The sequence below is a fragment of the Dermacentor variabilis genome, chromosome 9, assembly GCF_050947875.1.
Source record: "Dermacentor variabilis isolate Ectoservices chromosome 9, ASM5094787v1, whole genome shotgun sequence".
In the NCBI taxonomy this organism is placed as follows: domain Eukaryota; kingdom Metazoa; phylum Arthropoda; class Arachnida; order Ixodida; family Ixodidae; genus Dermacentor; species Dermacentor variabilis.
Window position 1 is genome coordinate 45,236,812 of NC_134576.1, and position 24,095 is coordinate 45,260,906.

The following is a 24,095-nucleotide window of genomic DNA, read 5'->3' on the forward strand; positions in this document are numbered from 1 at the left end:
GGCTGGGGATACCATCAGGACCAGGAGCTGACCTGCCATTTAGATTCTGGAGGGCTTCCCTTACTTCACATGACTTCAAGGGGTTATCTAGCTTGGGACAAGATGAGCCTTTATAGGGCACACAGTCTTTGTTTCTCGAGTTGCCCAATGGCAGATATTTGCAAGCGAGTCTTTCGAGTACTGTCTTTACTGTCTCTGGATTGTAATGCCTTGTGTAGAACCTTCATTATCAGTTGTCTTTGGTTTGACTTGGTACTGGTGTCATCGAGCAGATGCTTGAGTAGGTTCCATTTAGCTCCAACTCTCATCTGGCCATCCACAGAATTGCAGACCTCATCCCACTGTTGTCCGCTCAGGGTTCAGCAGTGATCTTCTATAGTTTTGTTGAGCATCGTGATCGTTTTTCGGAGCCTTCGGTTGAGTTTCTGCCCTTTCCATCTGTTTACCAGCGACGGTTTAGCTTCTAGAAGATGAGTGAGGCAGCTATCTATCCTGTCCCCCTCCAGTTTATCTGGACTTTCTTTGTCGCCGTGCTGATATCCTCTTTTAACTGTTCAGCCCACTGCTCTAGGCTAAGTGATGAGTCATGTGTTTGTGCTTGCTCTTCCCTAATCTTGCGACAGTAATCCCAATCCGCAATAGTGAACTCTTTGAGGTGCCTGCCTCTCACGTTGACTGAGGTGGCCAGGATATTGTGATCGCTGCCTAGGTCCACGTAGAGGTTGGACCAAGAGGCCGACTCTACATTCTGTTTGAAGAAGAGGCCAGGCGTTTTATCCCTAGAGCAGGAGTTCATGATCCTGGTCGGAAAAGCCGGATCTGTTATAAATGTGAGGTTATTATTCACTGTAGCTTGCCATAGGTCAATGCCCTTGCGGTTAGCTTGTTGGTACCCCCATGCTTGATGCGGATCGTTGAGGTCTCTGGCTGCCAGGAGTGGGAATGTCTTGGCCTTGCTAGTAGCCCTGTTGAATGATTGCCACGAATCTTTGTCTGAGGTCTTTGGGTGTACTGTATATGGTAAGTATAAATATACTGGTCTTGTACTTTCCGCTGGGGATGATTTCAACAAGTGAGAGTTCAACCTTATTGGATTCAAGATTGAGATCGTGGACTATGAATGTACATTTGTTGGTGACCAATGTACTGATTCCCCTTTTCCCATCACCATACTGGGTATAAGATTTATAGCCCACTAGGGTGACTGTATCCGCGAGTGTTTCTTGTAATAGGATGACATGTGGCTTTTCCGAGTGGGTGCGAATGAACTGTTGGAGGACATTCCTTTTACGATGGGGTCCCCTACAGTTCCACTGCTAGACATTAATTGCCCTATGATGTGCCACCGTGGTGGGACGTAGTAGTTACCTTGGATTATAAAATGCTGTGGAGTGCAGCTGCTGTCGACCTTTCAGTGTTTGTATTATTCAGTTTGTCCAATGACGTAATTGGAGCCATTGCAGAAACGTTGCGCTCCAGATTATCGCACCTGACACCTAGTGCTCTGACCGCCTCTGCGAGTTTGTCAATTACTATATGAACTTTTTCGAGTGATTCGTCAATTTTACCTATCGTCTTTACCAATTTATGAATACTGGTGCTCTTTCTTGTCTGAGGCATGAACCGCCAACGCCCTCTTTTTGGGTAGGTCAGAAGGTTTGGTTTATTAAAGGAATTGTGCTCTTGATGACGTTTATTTGTATCAATGAGGATATTTAGGTACAATTTAATTTATCACAGGGTAATTTTGTGGACTACTGTATAGACTTGTGTAAGGGCCGCCCTCTTTAACAATTTTGACAAGGTGTGGCCTTTACACGGGACCAAACCTTTTAAATAGTGGTGGCACAGTCACCGGCTTGTGCACACCTCGGATGTACCATTGCATCAGCGGTCAGTGCATCATCATCATCATCAGCCTGGTTACGCCCACTGCAGGGCAAAGGCCTCTCCCATCCTTCTCCAACTACCCCGGTCATGTACTAATTGTGGCCATGTTGTCCCTGCAAACTTCTTAATCTCATCCGCCCACCTAACTTTCTGCCGCCCCCTGCTACGCTTCCCTTGGAATCCAGTCCGTAACCCTTAATGACCATCGGTTATCGTCTCTCCTCATTACATGTCCTGCCCATGCCAGTTTCTTTTTCTTGATCTCAACTAAGATGTCATTAATTCGCGTTTGTTCCCTCACCCAATCTGCTCTTCTCTTATCCCTGAACGTTACACCTATAATTCTTCTTTCCATATCTCATTGCGTCGTCCTCAATTTAAGTAAAGCCCTTTTTGTAAGCCTCCAGGTTTCTGCCCCGTACGTGAGTACTCGTAAGACGCAGCTGTTATACACTTTTCTCCTGAGGGATAATGACAACCTGCTGTTCATGAGGCGCACCTCTCGCCATCTAACCGCGGCACGTGGAAGTATGCAGCACACGAAAATTCGCCGATGCACGATCGCGGCATCGGGACACCGAACACGATTGCTTCTCCATTGGATTTTTTTTTTTTTTCAAATATTGGGCTGCCAAGTTAGGGGTGTGGCCCTTACACGATTCTATATGGTATATGCCTGGCAAAATGGACACTTTCAAGCAAAACTGTATATAGTAAAAGACTGCACCTGTAATTCTGCAGTTGTATTTGTGAATACCTAACGAAGCTGCCACTGGTTCTTAAAATACATGTTTCGTTTTTGTGTTATGGCCAACTCCTTTGAAAGAAGGATGGACCAATTTTTTTATTCTGCTCTAAGTTCCACAAAGCAACTAATGTCCTTTTCAATCAATCAATTAATCAATCAATATTTATTATTGCATTCCATGTTACTTACAGTGTCAAAATTATACAGATGAGGGTCCCAATGTTCAAGACTGCAACTAATGGTTCTAAGAAGCACGCTTAAAGTACACAGTTCTACACTATTTCGCACCGCACATCCCACGCGACTGGAACCACCTTCCTGCCAATCTTGATTCCATCACGGATCATGATTTGTTCAAACAATCCTTATTTGCATTTTTTCACTGTAACTAACTGTGCCATACAACAAGTCATTTTGTTTGTATCACGCAGTTCTTGTTCTTTGCTTTGTTGTTATTTCTTGTAGTCTGCCTTAATAGTTTCTGCATTACCGTTTCTTTTGTATAACTTTGTAACTTACCGTTCCTTTGTAGCCACTCTCCCCTACAATGCATTTGTGTTGGAGGGTATTTGGAATAAATAAATAAAATAAATAAATAAATAAATAAATAAATAATATTTTTTCCATGCTTAGAAACAGCAATTATAGTAGTGGGTTGTTCTATACTGAAAATCTGGGAAACATTAGTTAGAAATCAGGCTAATGAAACAAATAATGAAAGAAACAAACAGAGAAATGAAAAACACAAAACAAAAAAGCATTATAATTATTAAAGTTTCTGGAATACTGAACAGATATATAGCTACCTTTGAACATTTGACATACACAGAAGGAAACTTATTTGATTCGGACAGCATTGTACGTAATCCTCCAGGTGAAAGAAAATGAAAACAGAGAGACAGGAAACAGAGGCACAACATATAAACAACAGCACTTGACAAGTGTTCACTAATGCTAGTACTTTTTATTGTTTGCTAAGTCAATGCAAGGGTAGCAGTGTGTTAAGCATAACACTATTAGTACACACTGCTAAGGATTTCACGAGGCATTTGATGTAGGAAAAATTACAGAACCCGTATTTATTGTGTAGCAGTAAAACAACATGTAATAAAGCATAATCTGTGCTGCACACAGATAGCACTTCATTTTAACGCTATGTGAGACCGATTCCTCTACATCACTATGAAAACAATGAGTAGACAATAAAAAATAAAGATAATAGTCCAACTTAAAATTGTTCAAAGGAAGCTTAAAAACAATAAAACCCATTTAATTTACGCAACTAAACTGTTGCAATAAGCAAAGTGACAGCAACATTCATTATCGATTTTAAAGAATCGTTCAGTCAAGCAATTTTTGAGCCATGTACAATTCTCCAAGTTTTTAATTTTCTTAGGGGAGAGCCGAGTGACATGACAGGCAGGGGCTGTTGTACCTGTCTAGGCCTCCGCGAGATAATTAAAGTCTTGGAGAGCTGTGCACTGTGACATGCCTAATGTTATACAAACAATGCCTTCAATGATATGACATTTGGTAAATAGCATAAATTACAGTTGCTTTGGATATGATCCAAATGATGCAGCAGTTACACACTGGTTAACAGTCTGAATCACAGTTGCTTTCAATATGATGTAAATGACCAAGAGTTGATTAATATACACGAACAGAGAAATGCCTGCTCTGACCTGGAAGCTGCTAAGTGTCTAAATGTCCTTGTAGCAGCTTAAGCAATGATTTCGTGAATATACAGTAAATGGGCACACATATACACACAAGAAATAAAAGAACACAGTGCACTTACTTTAAACCACAGCAACCACTGGTTTCTTAGTTTCTCACATTCTTAGTTGCAGCACAAAGCAGCTTGTCTACATTGTGTAAAACGTGATAGGTAACATACAAGATGCAAGATAGATTGTTTTCAATAAACCTTACAGCTTTGCAAAAGTGAAACCAAGTTCTTTTTTTTCTTTTCAAAAAGAACTAAGTAAGGAATTGTGTTAGTGCCCACTTGTGCATAGCCTGTGCTCACAGAAATAAAGCAACCCGAACTGCATTCGTGATAGTAAATGGTTGTTACTATTGTAGCACATGTTTGGCAGCTGCTCGATTTTTGTGAAGCCTACCTCAAACTACAGCTTGCTAACTCACTAAACGAGAAATTTGCATATCTTTGAAAGATAAGGTAAGCAATGTTATTCAACTTCTGCTTGTAATTAGATTTCCGATTTGAAACAAGCATACAGAATTAAACAAAAAGCAAGTAGACTGATGTTCAGTTCAAGACAAAACAATGAAAAGGACTTTCAGCCTGTGGTAAGCTTATGAGTACAAAGGGCGTTAAACACGAAACAGGACTCAAACAGCTGTAGAGTGTCTTTTCACATTATAGTGCAGAACTGAAGTGTTTTTGCCAAGCTGTAGGTCTATCAGTACACCGCAGTACAGTGAATTCAAAGTTCACACGTAGTAGGTAGCAGTCACTTCATGAGCGGTTATAAAAAGATGTAACATGGAAACTAACGAAGCACTAAAAGCAATACAAACTTGTCCTTTCTTTGCCAGAACACTCTTGAGAATGATAAAATAGTCTAATAATGCCCGCAAACTGCAATGTAACAGGTTTTATGAGTAAGGCTGCAAAACCATTTACTCAGAAAGAACTTATCAGCGCTGTTAGCTATTGAAAGCACTTCACAACTTGGCAACACTTTTCAGTAAAACAGCTAAAAGTGATCTGTGGGAAAAGCTAAAATGGTCATTACATTGTAGGACTCTCCTCAACTTCCATCACATTGTTGCATGTCTGCTTTTTTCTAGCAGGCCAACTCCTTTTGTGCCTAGTGAGAATGGACAACTGAAGTCAAGGGTGTTCAGGTCTGAGGCAGTACTCAGTCCAGGTTCTGTGTCTTCAACCAGGCATGGTACTTGTTCAGCATGTGGTCGTTGGGCTTGACCTGGAAAAAAGAAAAGAGAAACGAGATGGGCAAGCATATATATACAACTGGCAGAGCGCAAAACAAGGGAACGAACAGGCCGACGACTGCCACCGAAAAAGGTGCATGCCTGCCTACTCTTCAGGAAGAATAGCGTTAAAGCATAAAAAATTGAATTAAATTGTGGAGTTCTACATGCCAAAACCACTATACGATTATGAGGTGCGCCGTTGCAGAGGACTTCAGAATAATTCTGACCACCTGGGGTTCTTTAATCTGCACTGGAACCTAAGTACACAAGCAATTTTGCATTTCATCCTCAACGAAATGCTGCAGCGGTGGTCAGGATCGAACCTGCGACCTCGAGCTCAGTAGCACAACAGTGGGTGGCATACAAACACAGAAATTGTAGGCACGAAGAAAGGAAAGAAAAATGGGGGAAGGAACAAGAGACAGCAGGACTGAAGTAAAACTCTTGACAAAGAATAAAGCATGGAAATAAAAACAGAAAAAGGAATGGCCACAGGGTGCACTAGTTAAAAAAATATTCAGAAATGAGAGAGAAAAAGAAAAGAACTTGAAACAATAAGCTTAAGTCAGTTTTTCTCAGAAAGGCTACCCAGCCTCATCGCGTCAAGATTCAGGCATTCATTGAGGCTCATATGCCGCAGGCCAGAGAGAGTACACCACAGACTATGCAAGCGCAAGCATACAAAGAGCAGACGACAAGCGCTGACTTCCATCTGCTGTTTGTATCAAAAGTGAGAAACACCATATGCATTGTCCAGTGTTGGGCACTGCAAATGCCACTGCTTTAACCTATTCAGGGTCGGTTTTTTCGCCATATGCGACTGCCCAAGATTGATTTTTTTTGTTGCAGATTCCAATTCTTCTGAGGGACCTATTTCGAAAAAAAAAAAGATTGACGCAATTTTTCTAGGGTGACCGTAAAGTGAGAAAAAAATATTTTGCGTTGGTATATGTGTACTGTTTATTCATGAATAACAATAATAAGAAAGTAAATAAACTTACAGGAACTAAAAATTTGATGCATTGTTATACACATAGTTCAAGGCTTAGAAAATGTGCAGATGAGAATATTTCGCAAGTCTCAAATGTTCCTGCTCTTAGACTAATATTTACGTCCATAGTGTAATCGAACTGCGTAGGTGAGCGCACTGAAGGAAACTGTGAGGTTGTGCGCCCGTCAAAAAAGCAAAACATGTGACAAACTTCTGGTAATCTTCATCTTATCAACAACCAGAAGCAATTAGTTTTTGCGGGTCTCCAAAAAAAAGAAAGAAAAGAAAAGGAAATTCACGCACGGCGGCATCTTTCCTATGCATACCCTTGTGAGCACTAAACGAGCAAGAAACAGGCAGTCACCCTTTCAGCGATTAGTAACGAAATAGCCATCAGTTTTGCGGGCACAAGAAGCCGAAACTGCCAGCGGAACAAAACCCAAATCGCCGGCTGCCCACGTGCACGTGCGTCAATGCGCGAGCGGTAGTATATAGACGCACGAGAGCAAACTACCTCTAAAACAAACCATGCAACGAAAACCGAGAGAGGGAGGCATGAGAAAAGAATTCCCTGTATTCCCACATAATGGCAGCACATGCCAGGAAAGAAAAAAAATTAGGAAATTGGTGCGCTTTTTAACCGTACAGATGGCGGCGTAAATATATGGCATCGACTATTTTGGACTTGCTTGCGGCACTGTATATTTACGTCATTGACCCTAAGAGGGTTAAGTTGAGCAAGTCTTCAGGAAGGACTAGTTTGTCTTCCCGAGACCGGAAGACTAGTCAAGGAGATAATCACTTTCAAGTTGGTTCTTATTACCAACTGGCATATTAGGAACATGAAGAACAAATTTGTTTAAATACCAAACTTAGATGCTGAAAACATAATTTCTATGTACAAAGAGAAAGTTGCTGTTAATTGTGTTCATTGCAGTAAAAACAGTTTTTCTTAACGGAAACACAGAGACATGGAGGTGTAACATGGTATAGTGGCTTAGCATGTCAATGCTACATCCTCTATTTTCATGCCATGTAACAGTATTCAAAGCATACTTCACAGGTGCTTTTTGTCATCTTTGACAATACAGTGGGCTGCATTAAATTAATATTAATTTTCAGGAAAGTCGACAGGTAGAATTTGATTAAGCAACTTTTATAGAGTTCACCAGGCATATTACTTCTTATCCTGGATAAATATTTTACTTATTTGACTCCCAGTTAATTTTGACCTGGATTGAAGGTAATGTGCAATATAATGTACACCAGCAAGCAAAAGTATATGGACCACAGGCTTGGAAAGAAAACGGAATTTCTTCATAATTCAGATGCACAAACTGAAATTGGCAACTGTACCGGAAAGTTCACAATGGCAAATTTGGGTTGCAGTCCTAAATGTCAAGTTATATATACAGGCAGAAAAGAAAATAGGCTTTACTGCGGAATGGTCCATACACCTTTGCTCAGGGGAGCACAATGGTTTCCCAGGAGGACATTTTATTGAAGATGTAGGCTTGAAGTGGGGCCAGCAGTAATTGAAAAGAAGTCTCTGTTAGCAACTAACACTACAACAATGGAACACATGAAGACAAGCTCCAGAGTCGAAACACTGGCTTGGGACTGAGTGTCTGGCTCATGCTTGTGTGTTTCTTTTAATTTGAACAAATTGTTCTGTGGCATGTGTGTGTCCTGAAATAAAACCATGCAGACCTCAACACATCTCGCTTGAATAAGTGTTTTGTTCAAAGTTTAGTGTGACAACTGAAATGATGGCTTATTGAGCCCATTAGTGACACAAATGACTGCTTGATCAGTTCATAGCTTGGTAACCATTTTCTCTGGCATAGCAATCATTCCTAGGCATAACCACCACAGGTGGAGAGATATTTGCTGCCAATGCCGGAGCAGAATGCTTTAGACAGTGCATGGGTTGCCATGTGGTAGAAGGTGGCCCGTGCCTCTTTCCATTCGAGAAAGGTTATGGGGGAGGGAGCAAACATATGGAAGGGTTAGGATTATTGCGCGTGTGTTCACATGAAATAAAGATTTTTGGGCTCGAAGGATAGAGTGGCACTTGGAAAGGAGGGAAGCAAGTGCAGTTTCTGGTGTGGAAATAGAATGGTCATTTCTGTCCACTGGACTGTTGCACTGATTCTGACCTATTGCAGCAAGGTAGAAAGGTGGGCGCGTTGGAAATGACGCATACTTAATAACCAGTGTGAAAACAACGGAAGACACAGAGTTAGAAGAACACAGGACGAGCACTGTGTAACAATTGAAATTTATTGAACAAGGTGCTCGAAAAAAAAAACAGGAAAAAATCAACACCTGCGTGTGCAAGTGTTGTCAAAGATTGTATCATCGAATACAATGATGAAATCGCCTTTGTTAACAGCAGCTTGGTAACTGCTGAAGCCTTTTTAGAGCTCCTGAACTTCTATATGAAGTACACATTTGTATCATGGGAACTCAACCTTTTTATTCAGAAGTCTCTAGTGTGCGTTGGCTTTAGGGTGGCATTAATTTTAAGCGACATCTTTTTAAGTGTTGTAGATCGGCTGGTGGAATTGCAAATACGTCATTTGGTAGTGAAGGTTTTTTTCTATGTCGACGTTTTTTTAATTCTTTTTAGGAGGGATTGTCCCCCGTTTCACCATGTCAACCTGTTGAAGACTTTCAAGGAAAGAGCTAGTGGGTTGAATTTCACTTGCGAATTGCCAAAAGATAATTCATTGTTGTTTCTCGACCTACGCTTGTTTTTTACACACGACCATATTTGCTGGTCTTTCGCCCCACGTTCAAAAAAAAAAAAAAAAAAGCACTTCTTAGTCATTCATCTGGGCATTCAAAGATTATCAAGAATTCTATTGCTCAAAATCCTGACCTGTATTATGTAGGCAAGGCCCGTAAAGAGCCTTGCCTACATAAACGTTGCAATAGTTTTCAGGAGCAGGTTGTTCGTTTAACAAATGCAGGGTACCCTGGGCATGTGCTTGTGTTGGCATCCGAGAGACTCGTCAAGAAGTGTAAACCTCGTCCTGTTAAAACTGACAACATGGGCACTAAGAAGAGTAGCAGATTTGCTGTCATGCCATATTTACACAGACTGTCCCATCATTTTAAGAAGATAGCTAAAGGTTTTGACGTACATGTTGTTTTTTTGGCCAACTGTAAAGTAGGTAAGGCTTATGCTATGATTGAGAGGAAGGCAGGTAGATCAACTGTTGTTGGTTGCTTTGTGAATCATCGCAAACCCTTTGTTGCCTGTGCCTTAGGTGTAGTTTATCAAATTCCTCTCCCTTGCGGGAAAGCCTACATTGGGTAGACAGGCAACTTCATCAATGAGCACTTTCGTCAGCCTAAGAATACTTTAAAAGGAATGCCGACCGTTCATCTTTCAGTGCTTTGCAGAACTTGTGGGTGCGAACCTGTCTTCAAAAGAACTGACATCATCATCAGGCACAAAGACAGAAGGGCTCGTCAGCTTGCTTAAGCCTTCCATATAGAAAGGCTTAAGGATGATCGTGTATCTAAGCCATCTGTCATTTTGTAAGATTGTTAAACGCACTTGCTCAGTAACTATATACAGGTGACTTCGATTTCCTGCACACACAGATGTTGGTTTGTTCATGTTTTCTTTTTTGAGCATCTTGTTCAATAAATTTTAGTTGTTAGCGCTCGTCCTGTGTTGTTCTAACTCTGTGCCTTCCATTGTTTTCGCGCTGATAAGTATGATTCTGAATATGTCCCTCCACCCAGTGTACATACATACACAGAAAAGCATGCTGTACAGCAATGCAAAAGTGAGACAAGAATACACTGCTACTACTGTGGGTCTAGACTGCTCTGCCTAATCAGTAGTAGTTACTGCTTTTTACCCTCTCTGGTAGCCCAAGATAGTTACTTTGATGTGTAAGTTAAAGTCGCAATTACATGCCAGGTGTTCTGCTACACTTGGTCACAACAGATGGGCTATTCTGTCTTACCTTTCTCCATTCGTTGATGCAGAAGATACGGTATGAGTCACTCCCGTACTTGCCGATTCCATGTAGCTCGTCTGGGTATCGCCATTCTTTGGTCAGGTACTCCTCTGTAGGAAAACCATGACCAAGTGATTACGGCGATGGTCACTCACAAGATGTAGTCATTTCTACCACGAGGTATGCGAGTGCTGACTTTGTAAAAAACTGCATTTTTTAAAAGCAGTTTGTAGCAACAGAGAAGAGCAATTCCTACGGACAACAAACATGCATGAGTGATTCTAGCACTGAAAAGTGTTACCTGTACTCTTTGCTGTGAACAATAGTGCTTGTATCCATGCGCTCTGTTTTTCTCTCTCTCCGTTTCTTTCCCGTCTCTCTGCGTCCCCTCCCCCTCTCAGTCTAGGGTCGCGAACCGATTTCTTGCCCCGGTTAACCTCTCTCACTTTCATTTCTCTCATCCCTCCCTCTCTCTTTGATTTGCACCAACAGATCTTATTTGCACCATCTTATTTCTAATACAGAAATATGTCAGGAGCAACACAAGTGATGTGCTTTAGTAAAGCACAGTTTAGGCAACACCAAAACAGCTCTCTGTATAGGGAGATGAGAGAGTGCCGCCCATGCAGTGTACCTCTGCTGCCTTTCAAGACATTCGAAACAGCAAGACTCTTGCACTCCATGCTACTTGTACTCTTTGTATACAGAAAGCAGCATCAGAATGACAAGTACATATGTACTATTGCATATTGAAGAGGTAAAATGAGGTTTTCATGCTTAAAACATGAAGTGAATTGGTTGAAAAAGCTTCAGAAGGGTTTTCAATGAAGAGAAGATTGAAAATAAGCCATAAAAAATGCAAAATAAGCTCACTTTTGGTTAAAATAACGAAACAATTAAGGGGTTAGAGCGACACCTTCCTTGCCTGCCTCCTGGGGTTTGGTGTGGGTATGTGTGTCTCTTGCAGAGTACATGATGCAACGATCACAAGGGAATCAAATCAATTTATACAGCCACATGCACTGACCCTCTAGACATGCCAGTGACTGGCTCTGTTCTCCACGGAATTATACAAGCGAACTACAAACAGTATAGAAACATCCTTGCTGCACCAACCACGGCTTTAGGTTGCCAGGAGCTTCTAAAAGCAGCCAATTTGGCACGAAGTCACCAAACCTGGCAATATTAGTTCTCACCATGTTGGATTGTAATTACAATGTTGTAGCTCAATGCACACTGGGGTCATTATTATGAAATGTACCCAACACAAATGGTACTTTCTGTGATTGTTCTGGCGACCATCAATTGATGTGGCACCTACAATGGTAGACCTTAATTAAGAGGCTGAGTGCAGGAAGCGTAATCCAATCTGACAAGTGCCAACTGCATTGTCAGAACATTCCCTCTACAGCGAGATTATGGTTACCCTTCGAGGCTGACATATGATAAAGTGCACAAGGATGACAAATGAATGGTGGCAGCATGGGTTGGATACATTAACAACCTTCACTTCCCTGCAACAAGGAAATGAAGGTTGTTAATGAAGGGACAGATACGACAGCCATATGTTGTCGTTCCTGTGCCTGTCCCTGTCTTTTTAGCACTACTGACCAACTAGCCTGAATCAATGCCATGGTCAAGTTCACTTTCCTGTTTCCTAGAAAATCTGGAAACGCGTGTACCTGTGTGCCCAATCGCTGGCATTGGTGGGCTGTGGCGCTACATGTAATGTCATCCCTTACGCTGCCTGAGGGGGTGTTGATATGGGCGTGGTCTATCTAGCCTAAGCTTGCCAGCCAAAAACAAGAGCACTGCATTATTGCTGTAACTCACAGATCCTGATTTATTTTTTTCCACACTTGTATATACTTAGGCATGCACTTAGGTGCATGTCTAGCGTAGAGGGTGGAGGTTTAAAACGCCATAACAGAGTGAGCTATCTAAGCCATTTATCACCGCTATTATGATAATAAGCCGCAGGAGAGAAAAAGAGAGGGAGAGAGAGCGATATATGTCATCCAATATGGAATGTTGCAGGTTTCCTGCAGCATGCAAGGAAACATAATATCTGGCTCATATGTTCACGACAGCATTTTGTACTGATCAGGAAACTGTTCCTACGAGCAATAATTGATTGGTAGCCCCTTAACCACGACACTTAACATAACTGGAGGATGTGCTAAGGAATTAACAAACCACTAGTGTGCGGGAACTAACCGGAGAACTTCTGTATGATGGCTGCACGCTTCCTGTGCAAACCGAGTGGCTGCAACAGCTTGGCAATCTCCTCAGTGTCTGCTCTGATAGCAGCGTGTGCAGTTGGGTAGAGATCCAGGAACTGCCACAGGATGGGAATGGCCGCCTTGCCTGTATGCCGATGCGAGAACGTGTGTGAGTGGAGGAACACTTTCAAGTGTGCAAATGCAAAATGTAGGAGGCAGTAAATAACTCAAGTAGGCCACTCGGTTCAGATCCATATTTGCAGAGCAAATGAAAAGTTTCACAGAGAAGCAAAGCAACACAAAAGCACTCGCTATCAACTAAACAGTTTAATCAAATATAATCAAGACCATCAGAAGAGCAGGCATGGAACAAGGAATACACAACTCTAAGATATACATTTTATAAGGCCATACAGATAAGGAAACTCTTCACCTGTAAATGAAATTAATGGTTCACCAATGCAGTCATCTGAAATTTCTTTTCATATAAATTAAAATTCTTGGAAATTTAACAAGTGCATTGTTCTCAAGCCTTAGCAGAATCTGTGTTCTCAAGCACAGGTGGTCACCGCAACTTCCTGAGATATATGTGATTATATCTTGTCAGGCACGGATTAAAATTTCAGTAAACAGTATGCACTTGCTTGTGTTCCAATACTCACTGTAGACGGCTAAACAGACAGCTAAGCCGACAGTGGACATCTTAAGTCTTATTTCAAGTGTGAAGAGGCCAGCAAAAAGGATAGCTTTGTAAAGACAGCACCTAAGTAAAAAATGACACAGGCCAATTTGCTGTCCAAACAAGATTGCAGCTCAACAGAATGCTTGGAAATATGACGAAGGTCATCTGTGCACAATAAAACATAGTCACGCTTTCTTATTGATTTCATATAAGTTATGCTACTGTCTGTGGAAGGTATGCAGTGTTTGTTTCAGTTTGAAGTGCTGTCCCTCCGGCAGCTAGACAATGCAGGTTCTTAAGTTGCACATTCTAAAAAACATTTGTGGGGATCTCCATACTAGGTGACATTAAATTAAAAAAAGAAGTGTAGCCAATTGTTTCACATGGTGCAATTCTGCCTCTTCAAGCTGCTCACATTACTTGCGCGACAAAACACCGTGTTCAATGAACTAATTTACAATGTTCCCCTTAACTCTGTTAACCCTCTATTGCATGAATTATGAAAGAGTCATTTTAAAAATTATTTTTTCGGCTTTTATTATTGATTGAATGAACAAACACATGTACAAAAAGTTTCAGAGTTATAAGGACTGTATTAATAAAGATACAGCTTTGTGCCAAATATGGCACACCACGAAGATGGCCGAGCGCTCTTGCTGCCATGGGTGGAAAACAAAGCTTCGCGGACGGTGGTCTTTTTAGCGCAATGTGTGGAATGAAATGAAACAGTTGTTTGGTGCGTTCAGGCACAAATGAATGTTGCACTTCCTCTATCTTACCGACGACTTGTTTGTGCAAGATGGCCGCTTACATCTTTGTTTCTTCTCATCAAATTCTGGCCAGTGGCCGACTTGGTCAGATCGGTCGTCTTTGGGTGGCATTGCGGCCGCTGGTCCCTGTGATTTTTTTACTTGAACCTCGAATTCGATGTCTTGACTAGAAGTCCTCCCTGGTCACTTGTTGGGTAGGCACTTGTTGTGTGAGGTAAGGCATTCTACAATTTTTGCTTTGAATTGAGCCAGCGGTAGTACTTGTTTCTTCCTAAGCTGCTCCTGCACCCTCCTGTACAATAGCCATGCTGTTACTACAGATAAGTCTAGCATAGGCATGAAAATTTGAAAGTGCCATTTCTTCGACCTGACATGTATGCGGCAAAGTCCAAGCAGTGAGTCCAGCAGGTCGACTCGACACCACCCATGCACCTTTTGTGGACCTTTACTATGCTGGGGCAATCAATTTCGCGAAACACCTTGGCTGAGGTAAACCAGCGCTTAGTCTTTTGGACTGGATCTCTCCCTACAAAGCTCGACAGAAATGTCGCGGCGGGATTATCGTATCAACGCACACACGATAACTCTACGTCATCTATCACGCTTGTGAGTGCCTCTGAAGCACCACGTCCTTTACATTTCAGTTCCTTTTCGCTTTTCAGGCGGCTGTTTGGTAGACGATTCACCCTCACCGTAGCGATCAACAAAATTCCATTTTGTGATAGAGTGACCTGCAGCTTCGGGCTATTGAACAGATGGCAGCACGTTACCTTATCTTGTGTTTCAAGTTCATACTGTGCTACAGTGTACTAGAATAGGGGCAGTGTGTTCAGGAAGCGCTCGCTGCTGAGGCGCTTCATGTAGATAGCACGAGATGGCGCTGTAGGACCATGGGCTGTACGGAACGTATGGCGCAGCGCGAGCGCTGCATGTTGATATATATTTTCATAATCATTTTCTGTCGCAGTCAAATAAAGGCGTGAAAATGCTCGGCGGATGTTAAGACGCATCCCCGAAACTCACTGCATATCATAGATGAATTATATGTGCACTCCTAGCGCATCTCAACGCCAATTAGACGGATTTATTAGCCTGACAGCAAAGGTTTTGCAGACACCGAAGTAGTGGCGTAAAGCCGTTAAATTTGTTTTGAGCCACGCTGCCACGTAACCAGAAATTATTCGGACGGAAAACTCAGCTGGAAATAACCCCATAGTAAAGGACATCGAATTGATTATAACCAACTCGGATTCCAGGTGCACACATTTCCTTTTGCGGTTCACATTCATAAAAAAGCGGCCGCTACATGCGCGACCCAACGTCAAGCGCTTAGTTCTTCAGCCGCTGTTGTAGAAGAGAGGGCAAAACAATATGTATGTACATAGCCCGAAGCCAAAGAGCTTACCTGCTTGGCATTTACCTTCTTTTGCGATAAACATTTGTCCCTCGCTCTTTCATTCTGTTTTGCGAACCCCCCGCAACTACATTTGCACAGTTCATTCGTGAATTTTTTTTTATTTACATCATGAAGGGCTCCCGAACGTCAGGCTCATGTGTGCGTATGAGACACACCGACATCCTTCATTTCTATGAAAGGAATAAAACCAGGTAGGAAAGACGGCAAGTAAAAGGGATCTCTGCAAAACTACACACAGTATGCCAAAACACAGAAAAACAGTGCGAGTACATTCCATCCCAAACAATGAAGACCTACAGCGGAATTAATATGCATTAATAATTAATAATTAATTAATTCATTAATTAATTAAATGAATTCCTTAATTCATTTAATTATATTCCTGAAATTAGCTTTTTGAATGCACCAGAAAAAGTTGTGCATTCAGATAAGAAAGACAAGGGTCAGCTTACATATGTTGCACCAGCCAACTTTAAAGTGCAATTTCTTTTTTCGTCATGCTTCTCTTCACTGACTGAGACATTTAACATAAAAGTAAAGCCTTGTTAGGACATAAAAACGCACAGCTGCTGACGTGAAATCTTTAGCGTGTAATTTGCAGCCTATGGCATAGCCAATTAACTTTAAAGCTTTCACTGGGATCATGACATCAACTATGCTGTCGCTGCAAAGCTCCTCTTTGCTGAAGAAGGTTGTAAATATATTCCCTCAAGTTTCTTTAGTGCTTCAAAAAGCAACTTGGAGGGATACAGCATCCTCCCCTGTTACAAATTTGTGAATTTTCAGACTCTGCTACTGACACTAGAGTTCTGCGAAAGAAGAGAGCGGCAGTCCTCACATTTGTTGCGAGTAAAATATTTCTGCGCGACATACGCTGCCATATATAATGGATGAGGCGGTCATCGCTCCTTTTCTCCACATAAGCCCGGTGCTCTGCCGGAGTACTGTTTAGCCCTGCTGTACCAGCGTTAGATTTCCAGCTTCAGCTAACTCATCAAGTCAAGCAACGTCCCCTTCTTTGTCAGAATTATCATGTGTGTGAAGTAGCGATACTAAATCTTGACTGACCTCTGTATTCCCTGTTTGCATTTCCTTGGCCAAGTTATAAAAAGACAGGCAATTCACAACAATAAAAAATTGAGACGGCGTTGGGTGATCGTTGGATCCGCACGACTACCTAACAGGAAGTTCTACAACTTATATTGGTATAGTCTAGATGTCAATAGGTATTTAAAACTTTCTCCTTCTAAGTATTATAACAGAACCAAAGTGCTGCACAATGTCACACGGAGCCCATCTGCCGTCGACTGGCTCAAGAAGCCGCAAAGTCCTTTTCCATTGGAAAGCATATTTACCGCCAGCGAACAAGGACAGAAGGGACACGACACCATAATGCACTAACTTCAACAACTTGATTGTCAGAAGACACCCACCTATTTAACCCATGCACAGTTAAATAGATGGGTGTTTCCTGAAAATCAAGTTGCTGTACTTGGTGCATTGTCGTCTTCCTTCTGTCCTTGTTCGGTGGCGCTAAATATACTTTCCAAGTCAGTTTACCAACACGCCCAACAAATGGCAATCCTTTTGCATGTGACTCCGAATGAGACAGAAACTCAAAGAATTCCTTCAGAGTCTATCAGACCAAGCACGCTGCAACCGGCCGCAACACACGGAGAACGCGTCCGTACAGCCCGTGCGACTGCAGCGCCGCCGCATACATCCGGGACCTGTCTACGCTCCCGGCTTCAAAGCAGTGCGTGGCGCGCTCTGCCGTCTGAACACACTGCCCATATTCTGGGACACTGTAACTGTGCCAAATATGGCACACACCGATTTCGGGTTCTCTGCTGTAGTTGCAGACAAAATTGAGAAAACTAATAACTGGCTTGAATTGGTAAGACCAAAAAATATGCCAAAATAATTTTTCTGTTTCTGCGGTCGAAATTTTCAGAGAGAAAAAAAAAAAAACAACAATTGCTCGTGTTTGCCCCCTCCGAGTTTCACGTCGCTTCCCAAAATCTACTTCACCTCTGTTTTGCGTATCGCTCAAGAGATGGCAGCACTTGCCCATAATAAGTGCGCATAACTATGAGAATCACTCTGACGGTATCACATTCTCAACTGGGAATCTCACGCATGCAAAAAAAAAAAAAAAAGGTAACCGGTATGTGCCAAATATGGGACGCCATGCAATAGAGGGTTAATGATTCACAAGAAGCTGTCTCATGCAATTCGATTATATTAGGCCTGAACCATCCTTGTGAAACATGCTCTTATTTGCGCTAAACACTCAGAGTGAGTGGCCAACAGGAGGTCTAAGTACAGGTAACCGTACTTAGACCTCCTATTCGCCACTAGCTATGGGTGTAAACATTTTTTATGTATTGTCTGTCATGTAAAAATATTTAAAAAAATAAATAAATTGCAAGTGAATCTTTTGTTCAGCCCCTGCTGATGAATATAAGCCTCCACCTTCTTGTGAACCCTAATCTTGCTCTTTTTTGTGTGGAAGGGTGTGACAAGCCTTTGTCACAACTGTGTACTAGAAATTCAGATGATAGTGTGCTGACGCCATTTTGATGTAAGAAAGGGGCAGTGGTGTTGGTGTAATTAGTAAATAATTGAAAGTAACGTCACCAGTGGCATTAGTGGACACCAGGTAATCTAGTGTTGTGCAAGTTGTTGTCAGCCAATAAGAGGTTTTATCTGCCATGCTGATCATATATGCAAATAGGGACCATGACTGGTCAGAGATTTACCTATTGCACTGTCAGCTGTTATATAGGTCAGTCTTTGAGCATCATACACTCTCAAATTATTTTCATGTGCTAACACCATTGTGCATAGAATCTCTGATTGGCTAGTTTAAATTGCAGCTTGTACAAAACTGCTTAACCTTAGTAAAGCGCAGCATGGGGTTCTCTCCTAGCATATTTTCACACTTGAAGATTTAAATTACAGCTGTGCAGCAGCATTTTCTGACATAATTATTTTGTACAAATGGATGACTAATTGAATAATGTTTGCATTTTACCTGTGGTGCGATTGAGAAATATAGTTGCTATCAGGACCTTCCAGGGATCCCTGTAGAGCTTCTCCTGCACAAGGTTGTACGGCGACTGTGGTGGCACCCAGGGCTTGGAGCCAATCTTGAAACCCAGGGGCTCGCCTGCTGCTTTGAAGTAGGGGCTCTTGCTCAGCCTTCGCTTTTTTCTTTCCACTTCTCCCTTGTCTACAGCAGCATCCTCATTCTGTGGAATTTTGTCTTCAGGTTCACTGCTCAAATAACCTTTTACGACTTCTTTTCTCCAATGTGTTGGCGCCTTAGTGGACTCTCTGCCTTTTCTAGAGCTGCCTGCATGCTCTTCATCATCAGCTGAAAGGCATGCCTTGCCATGTGCAACACTTGTTGCCATATCTCCCAGGCTTGCTTCGTTGTCTGCCACTAGATGGTCTGCTTCTGCACATGGCTCGTTGATGTGCTCTTCGTGCCCTGCATCAGCTCTTTCGGAGTCTTGATATCCTTCTGTTCTTACTTTAAAGCATTTTTCAACAGCTCCTTTACCTCTGTGGCAAGCCGCTGATGTGGTGACCTTCATGACCTGACGTGGTCTGTGCTCCTGCTCCACGTTGCATGCCAGTCCATTGTTTTTGGCTGGTAATAGGGCACCGCCAATCTCCGCGCAGCCGATATCTTCTTCTGGTGGTTTGTCGTCCAATGTGCGCTGCTGATCTTCAGCCCACAGTGCTTCACTACCCTTCTCGAAAGTTGAATGCATTTGAAGAACGACCGTGCCCTGTTGATGGTCTGTGTCTTCGAGAATGCCGTAGGATTTGAATCTTGTGCAAAGTCTTGAAAATGCTGATGGCTGTTGCAGTTCATCAGGGAAAGTGGGCTGCAAGTCATCTGTTGTGAATGTTGCATCCTTGGGCAGGTCTTTCTTATCATCTGTTGGCGCTGACTCATCAATGAGTTGGGGAGCTGTGTCTTTGAGGACAGTGTAGGATTTCAACCTTGAGCACAATCTCGAAAATGCTGATGACTCTTGCACTTTGTCAGGCAAAAATGGCTTTGAGAAATTTGCCGCCAACTCTCTATCCCTGTGTCGGTCTTGTTCATTGTCTGCTGGCGGTGGCTTTTGGCTTTTAGTGCGCTTAGAACGGCGTGAGCGTATTGTGCGAGGCTTAACAGGCTGTTGTGACTTCATTACCTCGCCTATAAAAATTGCAAGATCAGAATCCATCAGATCTGCAGCAACTTTAACTTCACCCTGGATGCAGTGTTCATCCTGTAGAAGCTCTTGTTGTTGCAGTCTTTGCATTGGTCTTGCCACTGGGTGAGAATCATTAAAGATTGTTTCCCTCAATGCGAGGCTATTTCCAGGAGCCGAGCCACGATACCGTGTCTTTTGGTGGACCATGTTACCAGTGAACTTTGCCAACAGCGAACCTTGCAAAAAAGAGAAAACAAAATATTACTGCACAACCTGCACATTTCATGCGTTGATTGCGGAACATATGGAGCCCCTGAATTTTATGAAAAAAAACTTGATCAAAAGCATCGTTTCCACAGTCTCACAGGTTCAAAACTTTTAGCTCACACGAAAGAATGAAAATGCATTTTAGAACTGGTGGAATAAAAACGAACGTTCTTGTATTACTGGATATTAGCATGCTGAATATTTCAAGATTGAAAGCGTTTACTGGCATACTAATGTTTTAATGCTGGCCATCCAAGGACGTCTGACGCATCATACATTTCTGTGCCTACACTTGTCCTCCCCGTTCTTGCCTCTATAAGCACCATGCATAGTCTTTGTTCTTGTGACACTGCTGAGTACGTGTCTCGCACTGTGCATCCGCCTGAATCAGAGCCGGCATATTGGCATAGCTCGTGAGCGATGTACAGTTGAACACCTCTAGAATGAAATTAGCTGTATAACGAAGGAATATTTCTCTCCCGGTTCTGTCATGACTTATAAAATGAAATTACCTGTACAGGGAATAATTTCAGAGGCCCCGAGTGCTTCATTATAAAGATTTTCAACTGTAGTGATTAAACGTGAAGTTGTCGGGGCAGTAAAGTTGCAACCTTTGTTGTGGATAAACAGACACATTCCACGTGATTACACATTGCTCAAGATGAAAGTAAACAAAACTGCATGTATTGTTCACAGAGCGCTGCATTCAATTAACTGCTTCCCTAAAGCTTTGCTTAAGTTACTTGTGTGCCGGATCTGCATACTTTTCTGGTTGGCAACCTTTCTTTGCTTTACTGTTTTTTTGCTGCACTCATGTCAAGCAAGAGTATTACAAATATCATCAACAATAAGGCATGGTCAAATAAACTAGTTATTCATTCTACGTTATAATATTGTCTTCAAGTGAGATCGCTATGCGCTAGCATAACTTGGGACTAATGTAACTTTATGAGCTTAGCTTAGGTTCTGTATTCAGTACGACTTCTGCAGAAAGTTACGGAGCAGCTTATATCACAGGTAAACAAAGCATAGTCAAATTCAGAGCTTGGTAATTCTGTGACACAAAGAAGCTGCCGGCACTAACTTGAAAAAAATGTGTGGAAGTAAAAATACCTGCGGAAGAGGAAATAGTAAGCCAATTTCAACAATCGACCAGTTATGTGTAAAAACATCACCACCACCAGCACCACCACCAACAACAATAACAACAAAACATTTTGCTGGCTTTGTACAGCACTCAAACCTTATTAGTAGTCGGATTATATAGTGGCACTTTCTCCAAGAGAAAAGCTTTTTCAACCGGCAATATTGGACTAAGCAGTGCTAGAGTCCGAGTGCAAGTACCAGTTAAAGTATTCACTTTGCCTAGTGGCTGTCGCTGTCTGTTAAGGTAAAAATAGCAGCTATGAGAATTCAAGACTTAGTTGTCATAATCAGGGATGGTGTAACTAGACCATGTAGATATTTGTGGAGTGAAAACTGCTTTACAATATTCAACAACCTGGTAATATAACAGAATGTGTAGAGTGATGTAGTGGACAAGGATAGTGACGGGCATTGTAGCGAAAGCTACAGTCTAAGAGTTTGAGAAAAAGACTTGGCACGTGACAAATACTGGTCAACCAGAAATTTGGGAACATGGTATTCTCTGCACCAAAGATGCACAGCTGGCTGGCAGCCAACTGTTCAGCTCATGAGAAATATATTGCAGAATACATCAGAAGAATAAAGATGGTTTCAGTGCAATGCCACATGGATTCATCATCTTCATACTGAACAGGGAAACCCTGCATTAAATATGATAGAAATGCATACTTACCTGCTTTAAGTGGTAATCACATAGAAAAGGTTTCAATGGGAACAGCATATGGAGACTATCATGCATTGATAAATGATTGCTTCTGCACACGGCTATATGACAAGGCTGAAATACATCATAAATGCATCCACGAGGTCAACTTAATGAAACAAATGTTGTGTAGACATGCTGTCCCTGTAGCAGAAGGTTAGCAGGAGTTCACCGCAATAACACACATCCCGCTTTGTGAAAACTTGCCATGTTTCAGTATATCTGTGCCAGTTTGTGCAGGCATATTGGGAAGCAATTTCCAACATCCTGTTTCGCAATGAAAGTTACCTCATTGGTAAGCATATCAAGAGGCAAGAGTGTAGTTGAACAGGCCCATGTGATACATAGAATTGAAGACCAGTAGTCTTAATTATTAAACACACCAGAGGACAGTAGATGATCAGGTGGTGTGATGTGATACATTAGTAAGCACAGGATGGTATTGGCTAATGCAAGACAAGACTAACTGGATATTTCTGTAAGAGGCCATTGCCCTAAAATGGACATAAAATAATCTGACAATGAAGATGATCGCTAAGAAGGGGCACAAGGCCCACCAAAAACGATAGGGCAAACTCATCATTGACTCAAAGATCGAAGCAACTCGCAACGACAGTTTTACAGCTAAGTACCATAATTGGTACTTAGCATGCCCATGCATGCTACTTAGCATGCCCATATAGTCAGTGACAGGTCAAGCACACAAGGGCAAATGTTCCCCATAGAAACATGTGCACATGTGCCCACTTTGATTTTTTTCTTTCCCTTTTTTGTCTTGCTATCTACGTCCCTGCATTCACCATGACATGAGCCACCTCAATGTTTTATAGGCAGGGGTTCTTCGTTTGCAATCTACGAGTGATCCCTACAGCTGTAAAGTGATTGGATTAACTTGGCCTTCTGTGGTGCATGTTTTGCTTGCAGCATGCACCTTGTTAGTACTTCTAAGAATGTGTGGCGAGATTGTTAGGACGCAATGCAAAGTGGGGATAATATCTTCTCTTGATTATCTTTTAATTCCTGCCTGTTTATTTTTTCCCCAAGTCATTGCTGCACCGTCAAGGCCATAATTTAATTTTGTCCCTCATATTCGTAAGAAAGCTTTATCCGGCTTGACATTAGCACAACATTGGCTGCACATGTTAGCACTGTGATATTTCTTCCTGCCCATGCCTGCCAGTCTTTGGTGCATTTGGTGTGTGAATGGGAGATGTTCATTGTTACTAAACCATTGGCATGTCTGCTACCCCAAGAAGCACACTATATAAATATTCTAGCAATGCTACATGTTCCCACATTAACTGATATTTTCAAGGTCAGCATAAGTTTATGTTATATTTGAACACTATTACAGCATTTTGACAATAACTTTAAATAAATGTTTTATATAATACATTTCTATGACATTAGAGGTAGTACTCTTAATCAGTGCTGGATGTATAACGTTAAAGTAAGGATTATTAAATGCCACATTCCAATGTTAATGGAACCTTAAAAACGAAATGCTGAATCAGTCTCGATTGACAAAGTATTCTTCAAGAACTCCACTTTTGTTGACTTCACGGTAATATGTTGATTATTAGAAGAGAAAATGACAAACAATGTCTATGGCTCTTTCAGAATACAATGTACTCCATTTTTACTGATAAGAATTTAACCAGGCTCGAGCAGACGGCATCAAAATTTATGACATCACAGCGAGCTGGTTTGGGAATTTCAAGGCGGCGTTGCCCGCCAATCTTTTGTTTTTGCTTCTTTTCTGGTGTACCTGGAGTTGCGATAAGAGTGGCTTTTTTGGCATTGTGGAAGCTTATTTCGCTAAGACAGTTATAATCATTTTTCTTTTTAGTGTCTGTAACTGAATGGTGCTGTAACATTCAGGAATGTTCAGTAAACTTTGGTCAGTATGTTCCGTAGTTCTTGTTATTGAGAGGCAAATAAATTTAACAAGCTTTTGCCTGTTCATCTATAAATTGCAACTAAAAGAGCATTCGTAGCCTCAATATCTACAAAGAAAACTCAGATCATGTGCTGATCTCTACTGAAACTTATCCAAGGCATATCCATGTGGGTTATATAAGTAGGTCAGAAAGTG

The 24,095-nt window shown here is 41.8% G+C and overlaps 1 protein-coding gene across 1 annotated transcript in view; it reads right to left on the reverse strand.

The window, feature by feature from the left end:
* Positions 1-3,693: 3,693 nt before the first annotated feature.
* LOC142592651 (uncharacterized) overlaps positions 3,694-24,095 on the reverse strand; it is an 87,649-nt gene continuing 67,247 nt past the window's right edge. Inside the window, exons 5-8 of the mRNA XM_075704213.1 lie at positions 18,705-20,120; positions 12,794-12,943; positions 10,583-10,686; positions 3,694-5,595 (exon numbers count right to left, since the gene is read on the reverse strand). Of these exons, the coding sequence (XP_075560328.1) occupies positions 5,530-5,595; positions 10,583-10,686; positions 12,794-12,943; positions 18,705-20,120 (1,736 nt within the window). The 3' untranslated portion in view covers positions 3,694-5,529. The remainder of the gene's footprint in view (positions 5,596-10,582; positions 10,687-12,793; positions 12,944-18,704; positions 20,121-24,095) is intronic.